Source organism: Calidris pugnax, unplaced genomic scaffold (assembly GCF_001431845.1).
Source record: "Calidris pugnax isolate Ruff unplaced genomic scaffold, ASM143184v1 scaffold562, whole genome shotgun sequence".
NCBI lineage: Eukaryota > Metazoa > Chordata > Aves > Charadriiformes > Scolopacidae > Calidris > Calidris pugnax.
In genome coordinates this window covers 1-15,753 of record NW_015091273.1, presented here as the reverse complement: position 1 = coordinate 15,753, position 15,753 = coordinate 1, and the positions used below count along the sequence as shown (strand labels likewise).

Genomic DNA, 15,753 nt, shown 5'->3' with positions numbered 1-15,753 from the left:
ATGGGTGCAAGCTTTATGGATTTCCACTGAGAACCTGACTTTTAATTAAGCAATATCTCCTCCCTAAACAGCTTCTGTTTTCAAAAGCTTTGGTTTCAGGTAACAATTATACCCTTTTAATTGTTTAACATTACCATTAAATCTCTGTGCAGTGGGTTTTAGATGGGAATGAGGATGACTTTTCCTTCCTCCAGTTCTCTTAAGCAACTTCCAAAGAAAAACCTCAGAAAATAAAATCCCACAATAAAAAGCACACATACAAGGCAGAAATGACTTAGAATTGCACTTTTACTTTTAACTCCCCGTCAGAGCAAGTTTGCAGGCACCCAGAAACAGCCATTTAGTGACTGAAAGATCAAAATACAGTTGAAGGCATAGAAAAGCTCCTATTTTGCACTAAAGGAAAGGAACATGAACACTGCTACCCTTTCCTGTCCCTTGCGTGGAACTAGGAAAATACTCAGCCCCTGGTTTATTTCCCAAAGGTAAGATGATGACTTTGGGGTTTTTTTGTCCTGTACTTTAGGGAAGAAGTTTGAGTTGAGCACCCTCTACCACCATGAACCACGGGAAGACTCTCTCCCCTTGGAAAGATGCCTGAGGAAAAGCAAAGATCCGTTCTTTGCTCTCAGCATCAAAAACCACCACCCTCCCTTCCTCATAGTCCAAGCAGATTCGTATCCGCTTGGGGACACTGCGTAGAGTCAAAGGGATGGCATCAGGAGAGGTCATAGCCGTGTACTCATTTTGGATATGACACAGAGCCCATACCCCCTTTTCAGGATCCAGGCACAACACATGGTCCCTTGGAACCGACTCCTTGACCACCCCGATGGCCCACACGCCTTCTCTGAGGACCTCCACGTCCCAGCGGTGCCCCCCCGATGTGAAGCCCCTCGAGCCCAGCAGGCAAGGATCAAATTTGAACCTTCCCGGGTTGGAGGGCAGGTCCTGACCACAGGGTTCCCACCGCACGAGCTTGCAGTCTTCTGAGAGGTAAAGCCTGGCGTTGGCCGTCTCTGAGTCCAGCGTCATCTGTGCTGGAGGTGGAGAGAGAGTCAGGCTCATTGCAGCAGATTTGGGGGGAAATGGGGCTTTTTCTCTCCCCTCCCTCTGACCCGCTTGGAACGCCTCCAGGCATCGTCTGGTGGTGGGACCAGGGTGGGAGAAGGGGGAAAGGAGGCAGCAGAGCACTTTAGGTCAATCTTTGGGGGCAACAGAGCTTCTTTTACCATATTTTTGATTTCACATTATGCCTTGGTTGGGCACGTGTTGGGATCACTTACTTGTCAAAGGAACCTCGAACTCCAGGAAATCTAGAGGGAAGAGAGAAATGGGAGAAACACAAAGATCAGTTGGTCTGATTGTGGGTTTCTGCAAAAGTCCCGAGAGTCAGGAACAGGCTTGGGGGAAGGTCGAGAAACTTGAGGAGGCAGAGGAGAAGAGGAGGAGGACAGGCAGGGAACATCAGACCAACGCTCGCTGCTCGTTCTCTGTCTCATTGTGGGATCTTGAAAGAAATAACCCCTCATTCAGCACCCAGGATGCCTTTCTTTCCCCTGGCTTCACTCCATCCCTCCCCACCAAGAAGCAATTGGCCTTTCTGGACTTGCCCTCGCTACCTTGGAATTTCTCCAGAAGTTCCTTGATGTCTGGGTTCCTCTCAGTGAAGTCAGAAAATTTCTTTTCCAGCTCCGGGGAAATCTCGAGTGAGTGGGAGAGCGTTTCCCTCTGGCCCCTGGAAGGGAAGAGGGGATGGATTTACACCTGGTTGGGGTTTGCTGCTCCGTGTTTTCTCAGCACTCCCTGCTCCTGCCAGCCCGTGTCCAAATTCATCATTAATTCAGGACAGAGAGGCAGAGCCCTCCTTCCAACCCCCTGTGGCCTCGGTCAAGTCCAAGGGCTGTACTGCAGAAGAGCCAACCCGTCCCCAAGTGCTTTCTCCCTGTGTCCTGCCACAGAGCTACTCTGTGGTGGTGACATGGTGACAGGAGAAGGACCACAGACCTGCTCAAGGTGGTTCTGATGTCCTGGAGGAGAGAGAAGAAGAGACTCAGTGAGATGGAACACCTCCCCTTGGAGTACCGGGGTCCCACTCTAAGGAGGTCCCTCTTGGAGCGGGTTGGGGGAGACAAGCGAGGGCTGGAGACCAAGCTCAAGGTGGGCCTTCCCAGCCAGGTTGGAAAGCCTGGGCTCTCACCTTCAGGAGCTCCCAGTCTGGCTGCTGGTAGGTCCTCTCCATCTCCCCAATCAACGTGCCCAGCCTCGTCGTCTCCTCCAAAAGCCTCTGGAGGATTTCTTCATGGGCTTTCCTTATCTCTGTGTCCAGCTGCTCCAGCTGGGCCAGAAGAGAGGACTCCTCCTTGTCCAGGAACTCATGTAATTTCCTATATGTCCTCACAATCTCCTGCTTTGCAGCTTCTGTCCTCTCCTGCCAAGGGCAAGCAGAAGTAAAGAAATGGCAGCAGAGAGCAGAAGAGCATCAAGGGTCAAGGGTGGGCCATGCCTTAGTGGGAGCCACCAAGAAGAGGCATTTGGGGAAGATACAAACCCCCCCTCCCTTCCCCACAGCCCTTGAGCATCACCCACCCCTGCGGGAGAGGAGGAGGAGGAGGAGATGTTCCTCCTTTCTTCCCCCACTCTCTGCCCAGGAAAACTGATGGGCACCTACAGTGTGGTCCTTGAGTCTGTCTTCTCTGTCCTTCATGGAAGATTGAAGCGCCTCTTGCTCTGATTTCAAAATGTAAAGTTGGATCTGAATTTGTTTCTGAGAGGAAAGAAAGAAAGAAAGAAAGAAGTCCCCTGTGGAATGGCATCGTGGTCTGGCAACCTCAGCAGAAGCACCGGGGAACTCTTGGTGGCTCTTGGGGTAAGTGTTGGCAAATGTTTGGGACCCCCATGACTATTTCAAGATTATTAACCTTCCCCCTTTTTTATTCTTTCTTCTTTTTCTATTTTCACAAAGTTCAAGGCTCTTTCAGGGAGCTGTGGGGTGGGAGAAGGGCTGAGGATCTTTTTTTCTCCTTTCCTCCTGATCTTCAGCAGAGCTGACTTTGATAAGGGACCCCCACCCCTAGAGGACAGAGCCATTGATGGAGTTTTGCAGAGGGATTCTGGTGGGGAGAAAACCTACGCCTCTGTTTCCTACCCTCCCCTAAGCCGTTGCTCGTGGCTGAACCCTGGGGGAGAGGACCCCTTGGTCCCCAAGATCGTGCTGCTCCTACGTGCACATCTTCCTCAGGGCAGGCAATGCCACCTCATGAGGTAGGATCAAGAGCCAAGGATGGGTGAGTCCACAGGGGATTTATCCCACAGGCCAAAGGCTCTACAGGGATCTCCACCCATCAACAAACAGCACCAACACCAGGAGCTTCTGGACCTTTGTGCCTCAACACACCCATAACCCCCTCACCTTGTACTGCTGGGCAGCCTCGTCCATGGGAACCACAAAATGGTTACGGTGCACCTCGGACCTGTCGCACACCACGCAGATAAGCCTTTTGTCATCTTGGCAGAAGAGCTTCAAGGGTTCCTGATGTTTCTCGCACAAGTTCTCCCCTCCTTCCACCTCTCTGTCTCGTTGAAGAGTCAATCTCTTGGCTGCTTCAATCATGTTGGCCAACTCCCTGTTGGGACGGAGGCTTTTCCGTGACTCCCTCTCCTTGCACAGGGGGCAGGAGAAGTCGGTGGTCAGTCCTTCCCACATCTCAGTGATGCACAACCGGCAAAAGCTGTGCCCGCAGTGGATGAACACGGGGTCCTGGAATATTTCTCGGCAGATGGAGCAGCGGGCTTCATCCCGGAGGATTTCCACAGGTTTCCTGGCTGCCATGAAGAGTGACAGTCGCAGCTTCAGTCTCCAAATTTGTTTCGATTTTGAAGTAACAGGAAGAAGAGAGATTTCCTGTTTCAACACCATTGGTTACGCTGAGACCCAGACCATTCCAAGCAGGGCTTCAGGTAATACATTTAGTGGATGAACACGGGGTCCTGGAATATTTCTCGGCAGATGGAGCAGCGGGCTTCATCCCGGAGGATTTCCACAGGTTTCCTGGCTGCCATGAAGAGTGACAGTCGCAGCTTCAGTCTCCAAATTTGTTTCGATTTTGAAGTAACAGGAAGAAGAGAGATTTCCTGTTTCAACACCATTGGTTACGCTGAGACCCAGACCATTCCAAGCAGGGCTTCAGGTAATACATTTACTTATATTGCTCTGGGAAGTAGCGGTTGGACAGCTGAGGAGGAAGGGAATTGGAGACGTCCATCCCATTTTCACCCTTTCCTGGAGGCGCTGAGATCTTTCAGTCTCCAAAGCCACTTCTAATCCGTGGAGTCCGGTGAGATTTGGTGATTCAACAGCAGCTGGAAGAGGAGTTTCAGGCCCTGGTGGCACCTCAGAGAAGTTGTGGTGCAGCTGCGGGTGGGAGACAAGCAGTGGCTGAAACTGCCTCTGAGATGTCATGGGTGACAGGACCTGTCTAGGGCTTGGGAAGGACCTCAGCACCCTTCAGGACAGCCTCTGTAGGGCTATTTGAAGACTCTCATTATACCTTTTTAATTGGTTAGTTACACATTGAGGCTGGGAAAAGAGGGCTCCTGGGGCCAAAGGCATCCTCGCCCTACTCTTATCTGCTTTCCTAGGAAGGATCGTCTGGGCATGAGGACTTGATGGACCTTCATCTGAACCCCTGGCTCTGCTGTATCTTCTCAAGGAACAAGCCCACTCTCTTCCTTGACTAAAGCCCAGCACATCAGGGCTCACCCTGAGCCAGCACCAAAAGGAACAGCCCCATTTCCAGGGGTTTCTGACCAATTATGACTCCCTCTTTGCACATGGAGTCAGGCTGGGACCCAGCTGCAAAGGACTCCAGCTCCTGGCTTGCAGCTGACTTTTCCCCAACTTCTGTTCCCACGGACTTGCGGGGTTTGAGGGGGCAGAAAATGCAGGTTTCTCATCTCCCTGTGCAGTGTGTTTTGGAGAGGAACCAGGATGACTTTTCCTTCCTCCAGTTCCCTTAAGCAACTTCCAAAGAAAACCCGCAGGAAATAAAAACCAAAGAAAAGCACACACACAAGAGGGAAAGAACTTAGAATTGCACTTTTACTTTTAACTCCATCATCAGGGCAAGCTTGCACGCACCCAGCAACAGCCATTTAGTGACTGAAAGTTTAAAATACAGTTTAAGGCACAGAAATGCTTCCATTTTGCACTAAAGGAAAGGAACCTGAAGAACGCTAGCCTCTACTGTATCTTTGGTGGCACAGAACAAAACCCAACCCCTGGATTCTTTCCCAAGGGTAAGTCAGCAGCTTTGGGGTTTTTTTGTTCTGTGCTTTAGGAGAGAAGTTTGAGTTGAGCATCCCCCTTCACCGTGAACCACGGGAAGACTCTCTCCCCTTGGAAAGATGCTGGTGGAAAAGCAAAGATCTGTTCTTTGCTCAGGGCATAAAAAAACACCACCCTCCCTTTCTCATAGTCCAAGCAGATTCGTATCCGCTTTTGGACCTTGCGTAGAGTCAAGAGGGTGTCATAAGGAGAGGTCAGAGCCACGTAACCATTCTTATTATGACACAGGGCCCATACACCCTCATCGGGCTTCAGGCGCAACCAACAGTCCCTTGGCACTGATTCCTTGGCCACCCCAATGGCCCACACACCTTCTCTGTGGACCTCCACATCCCAGTGGTGGCACCCCCATGTGAAGCCCCTCGAGCCCAGCACACACTCAAAAACATTGAACCTCCTCGGGTTGAAGAGCAGGTCTTGCTCACAGTCTTTCCACCACAGGAGCTTGCAGTCTTCCGAGAGATAAAGTCTGGCGCTGGCTGTCTCCGGATCCAGCGTCATCTGTGCTGGAGATGGAGAGAGAGTCAGGCTCATTGCAGAAGATCTAGAGGGCAAAGGTTTTTTTCTCTACCCTCCCATCCCTCCCACCTAGTTTGCACCCCTCCAGACATCGCCTGGTGGTGGGACCATGATAGGAGAAGGGGGGAAGAAGGCAGCAGAGAACTTCAGGTCAATCTTTGCGGGCAGCAGAGCTTCTTTTACCATCTTTTTTGATGGCTTGGTTGGGCACACATTCGGCTCACTTACTTGTCAACAGAAGATCAAGATTAAGTAAACCTAGACGAAAGAGAAAAATGTGAGAGGCAGAAAGATCAGTTGGTCTGATTGTGGGTTTCTGCAAAAGTCCCGAGAGTCAGGAACAGGCTTGGGGGAAGGTCGAGCAACTTGAGGAGGCAGAGGAGAAGAGGAGGACAGGCAGGGAACATCAAACCAACGCTCGCTGCTCGTTCTCTGTCTCCTTGTGGGATCTTGAAAGAAATAACCCCTCATTCAGCACCCAGGATGCGTTTCTATCTCCTGGCTTCACTCCATCCCTCCCCACCAAGAAGCATGATGGCATTGCCCTTTCTGGACCTGCTCTCAGTACCTGGAACTTTCACAAGAGCCTCCCTGATGGCTGCAGATTCCTCTGTGAAATCAGAGAATTTCTTTTCCAGCTCCGGGGAAATCTGGAGTGAGTGGGAGAGCGTTTCCCTCTGGCCCCTGGAAGGGAAGAGAGGATGGATTTACACCTGGTTGGACTTTGCTGCTCCGTCTTTTCTCAGCACTCCCTGCTCCTGCCTCCTGCCAGCCCGTGTCCAAGTTCATCATTAATTCAGGAGAGAGAGGCAGAGCCCTCCTTCCAACCCCCTGTGGCCTCGGTCAAGTCCAAGGGCTGAACTGCAGAAGAGCCAACCCGTCCCCAAGTGCTTTCTCCCCGTGTCCTGCCACAGAGCTGCTCTGTGGTGGTGACATGGTGACAGGAGAAGGACGACAGACCTGCTCCAGGTGATTCTGATGTCCTGGAGGAGAGAGAAAAAGAGACTCAGTGAGATGGAACACCTCCCCTTGGAGTACCGGGGTCCCACTCTAAGGAAGTCCCTCTTGGAGTGGGTTGGGGGAGACAAGCGAGGGCTGGAGACCAAGCTCAAGGTGGGCCTTCCCAGCCAGGTTGGAAAGCCTGGGCTCTCACCTTCAGGAGCTCTCAGTCTGGCTGCTGGGAGGTCCTCTCCATCTCCCCAATCAGCGTGCCCAGCCTCGTCGTCTCCTCCAAAAGACCCTGGAGGATTTCTTCATGGGCTTTTGTTATCTCTGTGTCCAGCTGCTCCAGCTCAGCCAGAAGAGAAGACTCCTGCTTCTCCAGGAACTCGTGCAGCTTCCTATATGTCCTCACAATCTCCTGCTTTGCAGCTTCTGTCCTCTCCTGCCAAGGGCAAGCCCAAGCAGGGAAAGGGCAGCAGAGAGCAGAAGAGCATCAAGGGTCAAGGGTGGGCCATGCCTTCGTGGGAGCCACCAAGAAGAGGCATTTGGGGAAGATACAAACCCCCTCTCCCTTCCCCACAGCCCCTGAGCATCACCCACCCCTGTGGGAGAGGAAGAGGAGGAGATGTTCCTCCTTTCTTCCCCCACCCTCTGCCCAGGAAAACTGATGGGCACCTACAGTGTGGTCCTTGAGTCTGTCTTCTCTGTCCTTGACGGAAGATTGAAGCGCCTCTTGCTCTGATTTCAGAAGGTGCAGCTGGGTCTCAATTTGTTTCTGAGAGGAAAGAAAGAAAGAAGTCCCCTGTGGAATGGCATCGTGGTCTGGCAGCCTCAGCAGAAGCAATGGGGAATTCTTGGGGTGTTGGCAGAGTTTGGGGACTCCAATGACTGTTTCAAGATGATTAATCTCTGCCCTTTTCCTTTTTTTTTCTGTTTTCTATTTTGATCCAGGTCAAGGAGTTTTCAGGGAGGTGTGGGTTAGGAGAAGGGCTGAAGATCTCTTTCTCTCTTTTCTGACTGATCTTCAGCGGACCTGACCTTGATAAGGGACCTGGACCCCGGAGGACAGAGCCATTGATTGAGTTTTGCAGAGGGATTGTGGTGGGGAGAAATCCTACACCTCTGGTCCCTACCCTCCCCTAAGGCCCTGCTCATGTCTGAACCCTGGGGGAAAGGACCCCTCGGTCCCCAAGATCGTGGTGCTCCTATGTCCACGTTTTCCTCAGGGCAGGCAATGCCACCTCAAGAGATCACATCAAGAGCCAAGGATGGGTGAGTCCACAGGGGATTTATCCCACAGGCCAAAGGCTCTACAGGGATCTCCACCCATCAAGAGCACCAACACCAGGAGCTTCTGGACCTTTGTCCAGAAACACCCATAAACCCATTCACCTTGTACTCTTGGGCAGCCTCATCCATGGGAACCACAAAGTGGTCACGGTGCACCTTGGACCTGTCACACACCACGCAGATAAGCCTTTTGTCGTCTTGGCAGAAGAGCTTCAGGGGTTCCTGGTGCTCCTCGCACAAGTTCTCCCCTCCTTCCACCTCTCTGACAGGTTGCAGGTTCAAGCTCTTGGCTGCTTCAATCACGTTGGCCAACTCCCTGTTGGGACGGAGTCTCTTCCGGGACACTGTCTTCCTGCACTGGGGGCAGGAGAAATTGGTGGTCCGTCCTTCCCAGGTCCGAGTGATGCACGACCGGCAAAAACTGTGCCCACAGGAGATGGACACGGGGTCCTGGAATATTTCCAGGCAGATGGAGCAGCAGGCTTCATCCCGGAGGATTTCCAGAGGCGTCCTGGCTGCCATGAAGAGCAACTGACCGAGATCCTTTCCCTGTCTGGTGATCAGAAAAATGAGAGATTTCTCTTCCTGATTCTACACCATTGGTTACGCTGAGACCCAGCCCCTTCCCAGCAGGCTTCATGTAATACATTAACTTATACTGCTCCGGGAAGTAATGGTTGAACAGTTGAGGAGGACCAGAATAGGAGACACCTTGCTCGTCCCACCCTTGGATTATTTTATTTGTTATAGAGGCAGCTGCTTTAATCCAAAAAGGAGCCTGAGCAGACGGGATATCACTTTATGATTGGGCCAAAAAAAAGCTGGGAGAGAGGAAAAGAGGGGAAAAATCCTCCCGGGGGGGGGAGAGGGGGGGTGTGGTTCTGCCTCCATCCCCCTTTTTTTGCTTGGCGGAGGACCTCCCATTTCCCCCCCACATTTAACTGCTGCTGGAGGGAGAAGCAGAAGGTAAACAATTCCATAATTAAATCAGTTTTGAGCTAGTTCGTGTTGATGGTGCTGGGGTTGGGGTGGGTCCGTTTCCTCTGGGTTTTATTTTCTGCTTGTTTTCATTTATAAATTTTTCCTTTATTTTTATTTTCTGGTTGTTGTATTGTCCGGCTTCACCTCTGGCTGAGGATTTATTTCATTCTTTTTTTTTTCGGGGGGGAGGGGGCTGAAATACCATCTAAAGAGCTTTATATTTTTCTGTAGGAGACAAGAGATGGGACGGGAGAAGAGATTCTTATCCCAGGGACACCCCCCCACCCCAAGAAGAAGGACAATCCGTGGGTGTCTTTCTGCCTCCAGCTACTGCCGTGGACTGAAAAACCTTGAGCTGGTGGGGAACTGGGAGAACTGGGATTTGGTGGGTTTCCAGACTTTGGCACCCAGCACCTTTCCCTGCTGAGTTCTGGGGCCATGAGCCTTAAAAACCTTCAGGAAAAAGAGGGTGGGAATTTTCAGCCAAAGCAGGCTTTGAGCTTAATTCTCAAATTCCAGCAATTTCTGGGTTAAATCTGAGGTAGGAGGGAAATTCTGGACTAAAAAGTGGATTTTTCTCTCTTTTTGGTGGCTGAAAAGTGGACTTTTCTTCTTTTTTGGTAATTGAAAAGTGGATTTTTCTCTTTATGCTGCAGTTTTCAGATTTTGCTGGGGCAGGATACTGGATTTTTTGCCCTAGAGCATTAGACAGAAACATTTTTTATTTATATCCATGTGCCCTTTCCAGATATTTCTTCACCTGGCAATGATGTTTCCCCCTCCCAAGACCATGAACGAGAACAATATTCTCCTTTTAATATTTTTAACATGCTTTTTGGGACACAAAGTTCTTTATTTTACCATAAGCCCAGTGTATTTGGGAGTATTTTCCTTCCATCCCCACTTATTATTTACTTTTTTTAACTTTTCCTCCATCACCTGCTGTTTTACCCCAAACCTCAGCAAGCTCCAGGGCAGGAATAATTTGTTTGGGTGTTGGGGACACGCAAAAACGCTCCCTCCATGAAACTCTTTCAAAAATCAAAGCAATTGAGGAGAAAAAAATTAAAATATCCTTTTTGGTTCTTACTTTTCTAACATAAAGTTTGGGAAATTCTCGCTGCAAAATGAGGAAGGTCAAAGATGCGGGTGTTTTAATTTGAATTTTGCTGTTGTTAATAAACAAATGCAGCTGGAAACCATCATATCAGGCTTTATATTTATACTTTTACTAAATATAGAAGCTCTTTGTCAGAGGACAAAGGGTTTACTGCTATTGGGTTTACTGCTTTGCATTGGTGGATTCTTACCCTGTTTATTTGAGTATTTTCACTGAATTTCACTGAATTTTTAGAGTTGGAAGGGACCACAGAGATCATCTAGTCCAACTCCCCTGCTGAAGCAGGATTGCCCAGAGCTTGTCAGAGCATGTTACTCAGGAGCATCCAGGAGGGTCTTGAAAATCTCCAAAGAAGGGGACTCCACAACCTCCCTGGGCAGCCTGTTCCAGGGCTCTGCCACCCTCACTGTGAAGAAGTTTTTTCTCATATTTGAGTGGAACCTCTTATGTCCCAACTTGTGCCCGTTGCCCCTCGTCCTCTCACTGGGAACCACTGAAAAGAGTCTGGCTCCCTCCTCCTTCAACCCACCCTTGAGATACTTGTCAGCATTAATAAGGTCTCCCCTCAGCCTTCTCTTCTCCAGACTAAAGAGTCCCAGCTCTCTCAGTCTCTCCTCATAAGGGAGATGCTCCAATCCTTGAATCATCTTTGTTGCCCTTCGCTGGACTCTTTCCAGTAGTTCCCTGTCCCTCTTGAACTGGGGAGCCCAGAACTGGATGCAGGATTCCGGTTGTGGCCTCACCAGTGCAGAGTAGAGGGGGAGAATGACTTCCCTTGACCTGCTGGCCACACTCTTCCCTCTGCAGCCCAGGATCCCGTTGGCCTTCCTGGCCACAAGAGCACACTGCTTGCTCATTGTCATTTTGCTGTCCACCAGGACCCCTAGATCTTTCTCTTCAGAAGTTGTCTCCAGCAGATCCACCCCTAACCTGTATTGGTGCCTGACATTCTTCTTCCCCAGGTGCAGGACCCTACACTTTTCCCTGTTGAACCTCATGAGGTTCTTCCTTGCCCAGCTCTCCAGCCTGTCCAGGCCACACTGGATGTCAGCACAGCCCTCCGGGGTGTCAGCCACCCCTCCCAGTTTGGTATCATCAGCAAATTTGCTGAGGATACACTCTGTCCCCTCGTCCAGGTCACTGATGAACATGCTGAACAAGACTGGACCAAGTATTGACCCCTGGGAGACACCACTAGTTACAGGCTTCCAACTTGAACCTGCTCCATTAATCATTACCCTTTGGGTCCTGTCACACAGCCAGTTCTCAATCCACCTCACTGCCCCCTCATCCAGCCCATACTGCCTCAGTTTCCCAATGAGGATGTTATGGAAGACAGTGTCAAAAGCCTTGCTGAAGTCAAGGTAGATTACATCTCTGATAAAGGCTTTTATTCATCTGAAGAAATTCCAGGCAAGCTCAGCATTTGCTCAAAATTGCTATTGTTTAATTAGTTGAAAGTGTCTTACACACCAGCTTTATTAGGACTGGTCTGAGTCTACTGATCAGGAAGTAGTCTCTTAAGCTCTGTAGCGCAGTAACTGTTGTGGGGATTTTGCAGGGAAGTCACAACAATTATTTCTAAATCACTGATGGTGCCTAATTTATTTACTTTCATGCATGCAAAATTCCAGGGTTTCGTATAAAGCATATATGCCACATGCTTAAACCCTATGGACACGTTGGAGGATTTTGCAGTTGGGAATATCGAGGAATATTCCAAAGGCTTGGAAAACTCCCTGCTTTTGGTATATTTTGGGGTGTTTTTGTGGTGGATTTGGAGGAGCTGAAAGGCAAAGTGGAGAAATAAAAAGAGAATTTTCTTTGAAGACCTCCCACCCCAAGGAGCCACACAATGGTTGCTCCAGGCTGCGTTTTGACACTGTCCCCCAGGAAATCCTGGTCCCAAAATTGGAAAATCATGGATTTGATGGATGGATGAGGAACTGGCTGAATAGTGGCACTCAAAGAGTTGTGGTCAATGGCTCCCATGGTCAAGGGGACACCAGTGACAAGTGGCATTCCTCAAGTGTAGATACTGGGATCAGTGCTGGTCAACGTGATTGTTGGAGACATGGACATTGGGATTTGAGGGCACGTTCAGGGATTTTGTTGCTGGTGGGACTATGTGAACCTCATGAAGTTAAACCAGGCTAAGTACAAGGTCCTGCACATGAGTCTGCCCAAATGCAGACTGGGAGGAGAATGGCTGGAGAAGAGTCCTGAAGAGAAGGACTTGAGGGTGTTGGTGGATGGGGATTCTGCTCTGCTCTGCAGAGACCCATCCCCCCAGTGCTGCCTCCAGCTCTGGGGCCACCAACAGCAGAAGGACATGGGACCTGTTGGAGCAGGGCCAGAGGAGGCCATGGAGATGTTCTGAGGCTGGAGCCCCTCTGCTGTGAGGACAGGCTGAGAGAGCTGGGGTTGTTCAGCCTGGAGAAGAGAAGGCTCCAGGGAGACCTTCAAGCCCCTTCCAGTCCCTAAAAGGGCTCCAGGAAATCTGGGGAGGGACTGTTGATCAGGGAGGGGAGCCATAGGATGACGAGGAAGGGTTTTAAGCTGAAAAAGGGGAGATTTAGATGAGATATTGGGAAGAAATGAGGGTGGTGAGACCCTGGCCCAGGTTGTCCAGAGAAGCTGTGTCTGCCCCATCCCTGGAGGGGTTCAAGGCCAGGTTGGACAGGGATTGGAGCAATCTGATCTGGTAGGAGGTGTCCTTCCCTGCCCAGGGAAGGGGGGTTGGAACTCGATGAGTTTTAAGGTCCCTTCCAACCCAAACCATTCTATGATTCTATGGATAAAGACGGTTTAAGACATCAGTCACAGTAGAGGAAAATAACATTATTAATTGTAAATAAATATACAAAATAAAGGAATACAACACCTGTTACCTTCAGCACCTGAGGACTGATTGCCCAGCTCATCCCCAGCAGCAATGGAGGTTCCCAGCCCACCGAAGGGGGACCCTTTTCTATCCCAAGAAGGACGTCTGTGGAGTGGAATATCCCTTTGGCTACCTCATCCTGGCCATGCTCCCTCTCAGTTGCGAGGGGAAGCTGGAAAAGCCTTTAACTGATGTGAACATTTCTCAGCCACATATATAATCATGTGTGACCAACAGTATTCCCACACTAAATCCTAATCGGAGCCGATACTAGAAAGAAAATTAACTCCATCAAAGCTGAAACGAGAACACACATACACCCTCCCCAGGTCAGAGCTTCCCAGCACTGGGGAGGCCCCTGTCCCTTGCCCCTCACTCCCCCTCTTCTCCCTCGGCTGGGGCAGGGCAGGGAGGGACATCTCCTGCAGGATCCAGGAGAGAAGAGTGGGGAGTCTCTGGAGAAGAGCAGACTCTGCTGGAGGCTCTGGTGGGGATGGAAGAAAAAAGACCTGCAGCCCCCAGTCCCCGGTCCAGGGCCACCCCTGGTCCCTGAAGCAGCATCTGTAGTAACAGGAAATATCGCTGTGAAGTAGCCCCAGGCTGGGAATTCTTTCCACTCTCAGAAGATTCCTCTTCCATTGCACTTAAAGCTGCTCCCGGACAAAGATGCTGAGCACACAGAGCCAAAAATCCCCCAAATAAACAAAAAGGCACAGCCGCCTTCACCAGTGCCCAAGTGGGAAGGGAAGTGGGTAGAGAAAAAGCAGTTTTCTTCAGAAAAAGGTCACAGGGCGCAAGTTTAGTACATGCTGGGCAGAGCCCAGGGGATCCAAGGGGTTGCAAGGGGTTGCAAAAGGTTCCACGGGGGTCCAAGAGGGATTTCTGGTGGGTTGAAGGGGTTGCAAGGACCTCCGAGGGGATACAATGGGTTCCAGGTGTTCCAAGCAGAGTTCCGAGTGGTACAAAGGGAATCTAATGGGATCCCACAGATTCCAGGGGACTGGAGGAGATTGGAGGGGGTTCTGAGTGGAATCCAAGGGGATCCAAGAGGTGCCAAGAGATTCCAAGGAGTTTCAAGGGGATCCAAGGAGATTCAAGAGGCTCAAGGAGTCCAAGGGATCCAAGGGGATCAAAGGTGTTCTAAGGGCTTCCATGGGGCTTCCAAGAGCTTCTGAGGGGGCCCAAGAGGGTCCAAAGGGATCCAGGAGGGTCCATGAGGGTCCAAGAGTTCCCTTGCCACCCAGCATGGTTTAGGCCCAGCCAGCAGCTACCTCACTCCCTGTCTCTTCCCCAGTAGGGTGCGGAGAAGATGGAGAAAAGGAGGGGGAAACATCTCATGGGTTGGAATAAAGACAACAGTTTAAAACAACAGTTATGGTAGAGGAAAATAACATTCTTAATTGTAGAAAAAATATACAAAATAAAATGGTACAACACCAGTTGCCTACAGCACCTGAGGACTCATTGCAAATCCCGTCCCAAGCAGCTAGAGAGGGTCCCAGCCCACAGGCAGCCCCTGTTTCTATCCCCAGTAGGACATCTGTGGGGTGGAATATCCCTTTGGCTGCTTCGTCCTGGCCATGCTCCCTCTCGGCTGCGAGGGGAAGCTGGAAAAGCCCTTGGACTGACCTGAACATTTCTCAACCACGTATAAAAATACGTGTGATCACTGTCATTCTCAGACTAAATCCAAAATGCAGCCCATACTAGAAAGCAAATTAACTCCATCAAAGCTGAAATGAGCACACACGCACCCTGCTCAGAACCTCAGAGCACTGGAGTGGACCCCACAGAAGCCCCTCTCCCCTGCCCTCACTCCCCCTCTGCTTCCTGGGCTGGGCCAGGGCAAAGGGGGACATCTCCTGCAGGGTCCAGGAGAGGAAAGCGGGAAGTCTCTGGAGAAGGACAGGGTCTGCTGGAGGCTGTGGTGGGGATGGAAGTTGGGCAGAGGCTTTGGCGGAAGCGGCCCCTGAGGCACAGCTGGGTAGTCCATGTTCCCACGCAAAACCAGGGGCGCAAGATCTCCCCGTGGAACGAGGCTGGTGGGAAAGCAAATATATTGCCCCCAGTGTTGGCGTTGAGGAAAGTCACCAGCCCCCGTGTGCAGTCCAGACAGACCAAGATCCTCCTGCTGACCAGGGATTTGGAAAGGGGGGTGCGAGAAGAGGTGAGAGCCTTGAAGTGCCCTTCACAGTACCACACCACCCAGACACCTACTTCAGGGCTCAGGAACACATTCCTCTTCCTCTCCACGGACTCCTTGGCCACTCCAACACCCCACCATGAATCACCTCCCACCTCCCCCTTCACCTCCACCTCCCAGCAGTGCCTCCCCTCCTGGAATCTCTCCTGACCCAGCACAGAGAACACATAACAAAATCTCTCGGAGGTGTCAGGCAGGTTCTGCTGCGTGAGTCCACGTTTCACACATCTCAAATCCTCTGACAGGACAAGTTCAGAATGAGCCGTGTTTGGATCCAGGGTCACCACGTCTGCAGGGGACAGGAGGAGAAGGAGCATCAGCGCTCAGTCCTGGGCAGCTTTCACCCCCCCAGTGACAGGTTGTGCACCACAGGGCAGGAGAGTGGGCATCTCCCTCCTCTCCATCCCCACCACAGGGCTGGCCCCAGCACGGCCACAACCAAGCTCAGACCCTTGGGAAGAGGCACT

At 51.0% G+C, this 15,753-nt stretch overlaps 2 protein-coding genes and 1 long non-coding RNA gene across 4 annotated transcripts; 1 reads left to right on the top strand and 2 right to left on the bottom strand.

The window, feature by feature from the left end:
* Positions 1 to 270: 270 nt before the first annotated feature.
* On the bottom strand, positions 271 to 3,951 carry LOC106898974 (E3 ubiquitin-protein ligase TRIM39-like). 2 transcript variants are annotated; one of them, XM_014960592.1, is made up of 7 exons: positions 3,413 to 3,951; positions 2,672 to 2,767; positions 2,201 to 2,431; positions 2,008 to 2,030; positions 1,623 to 1,738; positions 1,287 to 1,316; positions 271 to 1,040 (listed from the first exon to the last, which is right to left on the bottom strand). In XM_014960592.1, the coding sequence occupies exons 1-7, from the start codon at positions 3,917 to 3,919 to the stop codon at positions 523 to 525; spliced, it is 1,521 nt and encodes a 506-aa protein (XP_014816078.1). In that variant the 5' UTR covers positions 3,920 to 3,951; the 3' UTR covers positions 271 to 522. The 2 variants fall into 2 exon arrangements, with proteins under 2 accessions (XP_014816078.1, XP_014816079.1); XM_014960593.1 differs by having other exon boundaries at positions 778 to 1,035.
* Positions 2,289 to 3,592, top strand: LOC106898975. Its single transcript, XR_001413998.1, has 3 exons — positions 2,289 to 2,869; positions 3,043 to 3,264; positions 3,356 to 3,592. It is a non-coding gene; the product is annotated as an uncharacterized LOC106898975 (long non-coding RNA).
* Positions 3,952 to 5,335: 1,384 nt separating the features above from the next.
* Positions 5,336 to 8,658, bottom strand: LOC106898963 (E3 ubiquitin-protein ligase TRIM39-like). The gene is given in 7 exon segments (XM_014960575.1): positions 5,336 to 5,853; positions 6,095 to 6,124; positions 6,435 to 6,550; positions 6,827 to 7,033; positions 7,036 to 7,250; positions 7,488 to 7,583; positions 8,201 to 8,658. Coding segments are annotated over 7 exon segments (1,602 nt in total). The 5' UTR covers positions 8,621 to 8,658.
* Between the last annotated feature and the right edge of the window lie 7,095 nt (positions 8,659 to 15,753).

What these genes read in the sequence shown, in the direction of transcription:
- LOC106898974 (XM_014960592.1), bottom strand. Translation starts at nt 3,919, where the DNA reads ATGGTGTTGAAACAGGAAATCTCTCTTCTTCCTGTTACTTCAAAATCG. An exon ending in AGGCTGCCCAGCAGTACAAG is followed by an intron (nt 2,768 to 3,412) that starts GTGAGGGGGTTA and finishes CTTTCCTCTCAG; the next exon opens with AAACAAATTCAGATCCAACT. An exon ending in ACTTCTGGAGAAATTCCAAG is followed by an intron (nt 1,317 to 1,622) that starts GTAGCGAGGGCA and finishes TCTTCCCTCTAG; the next exon opens with ATTTCCTGGAGTTCGAGGTT.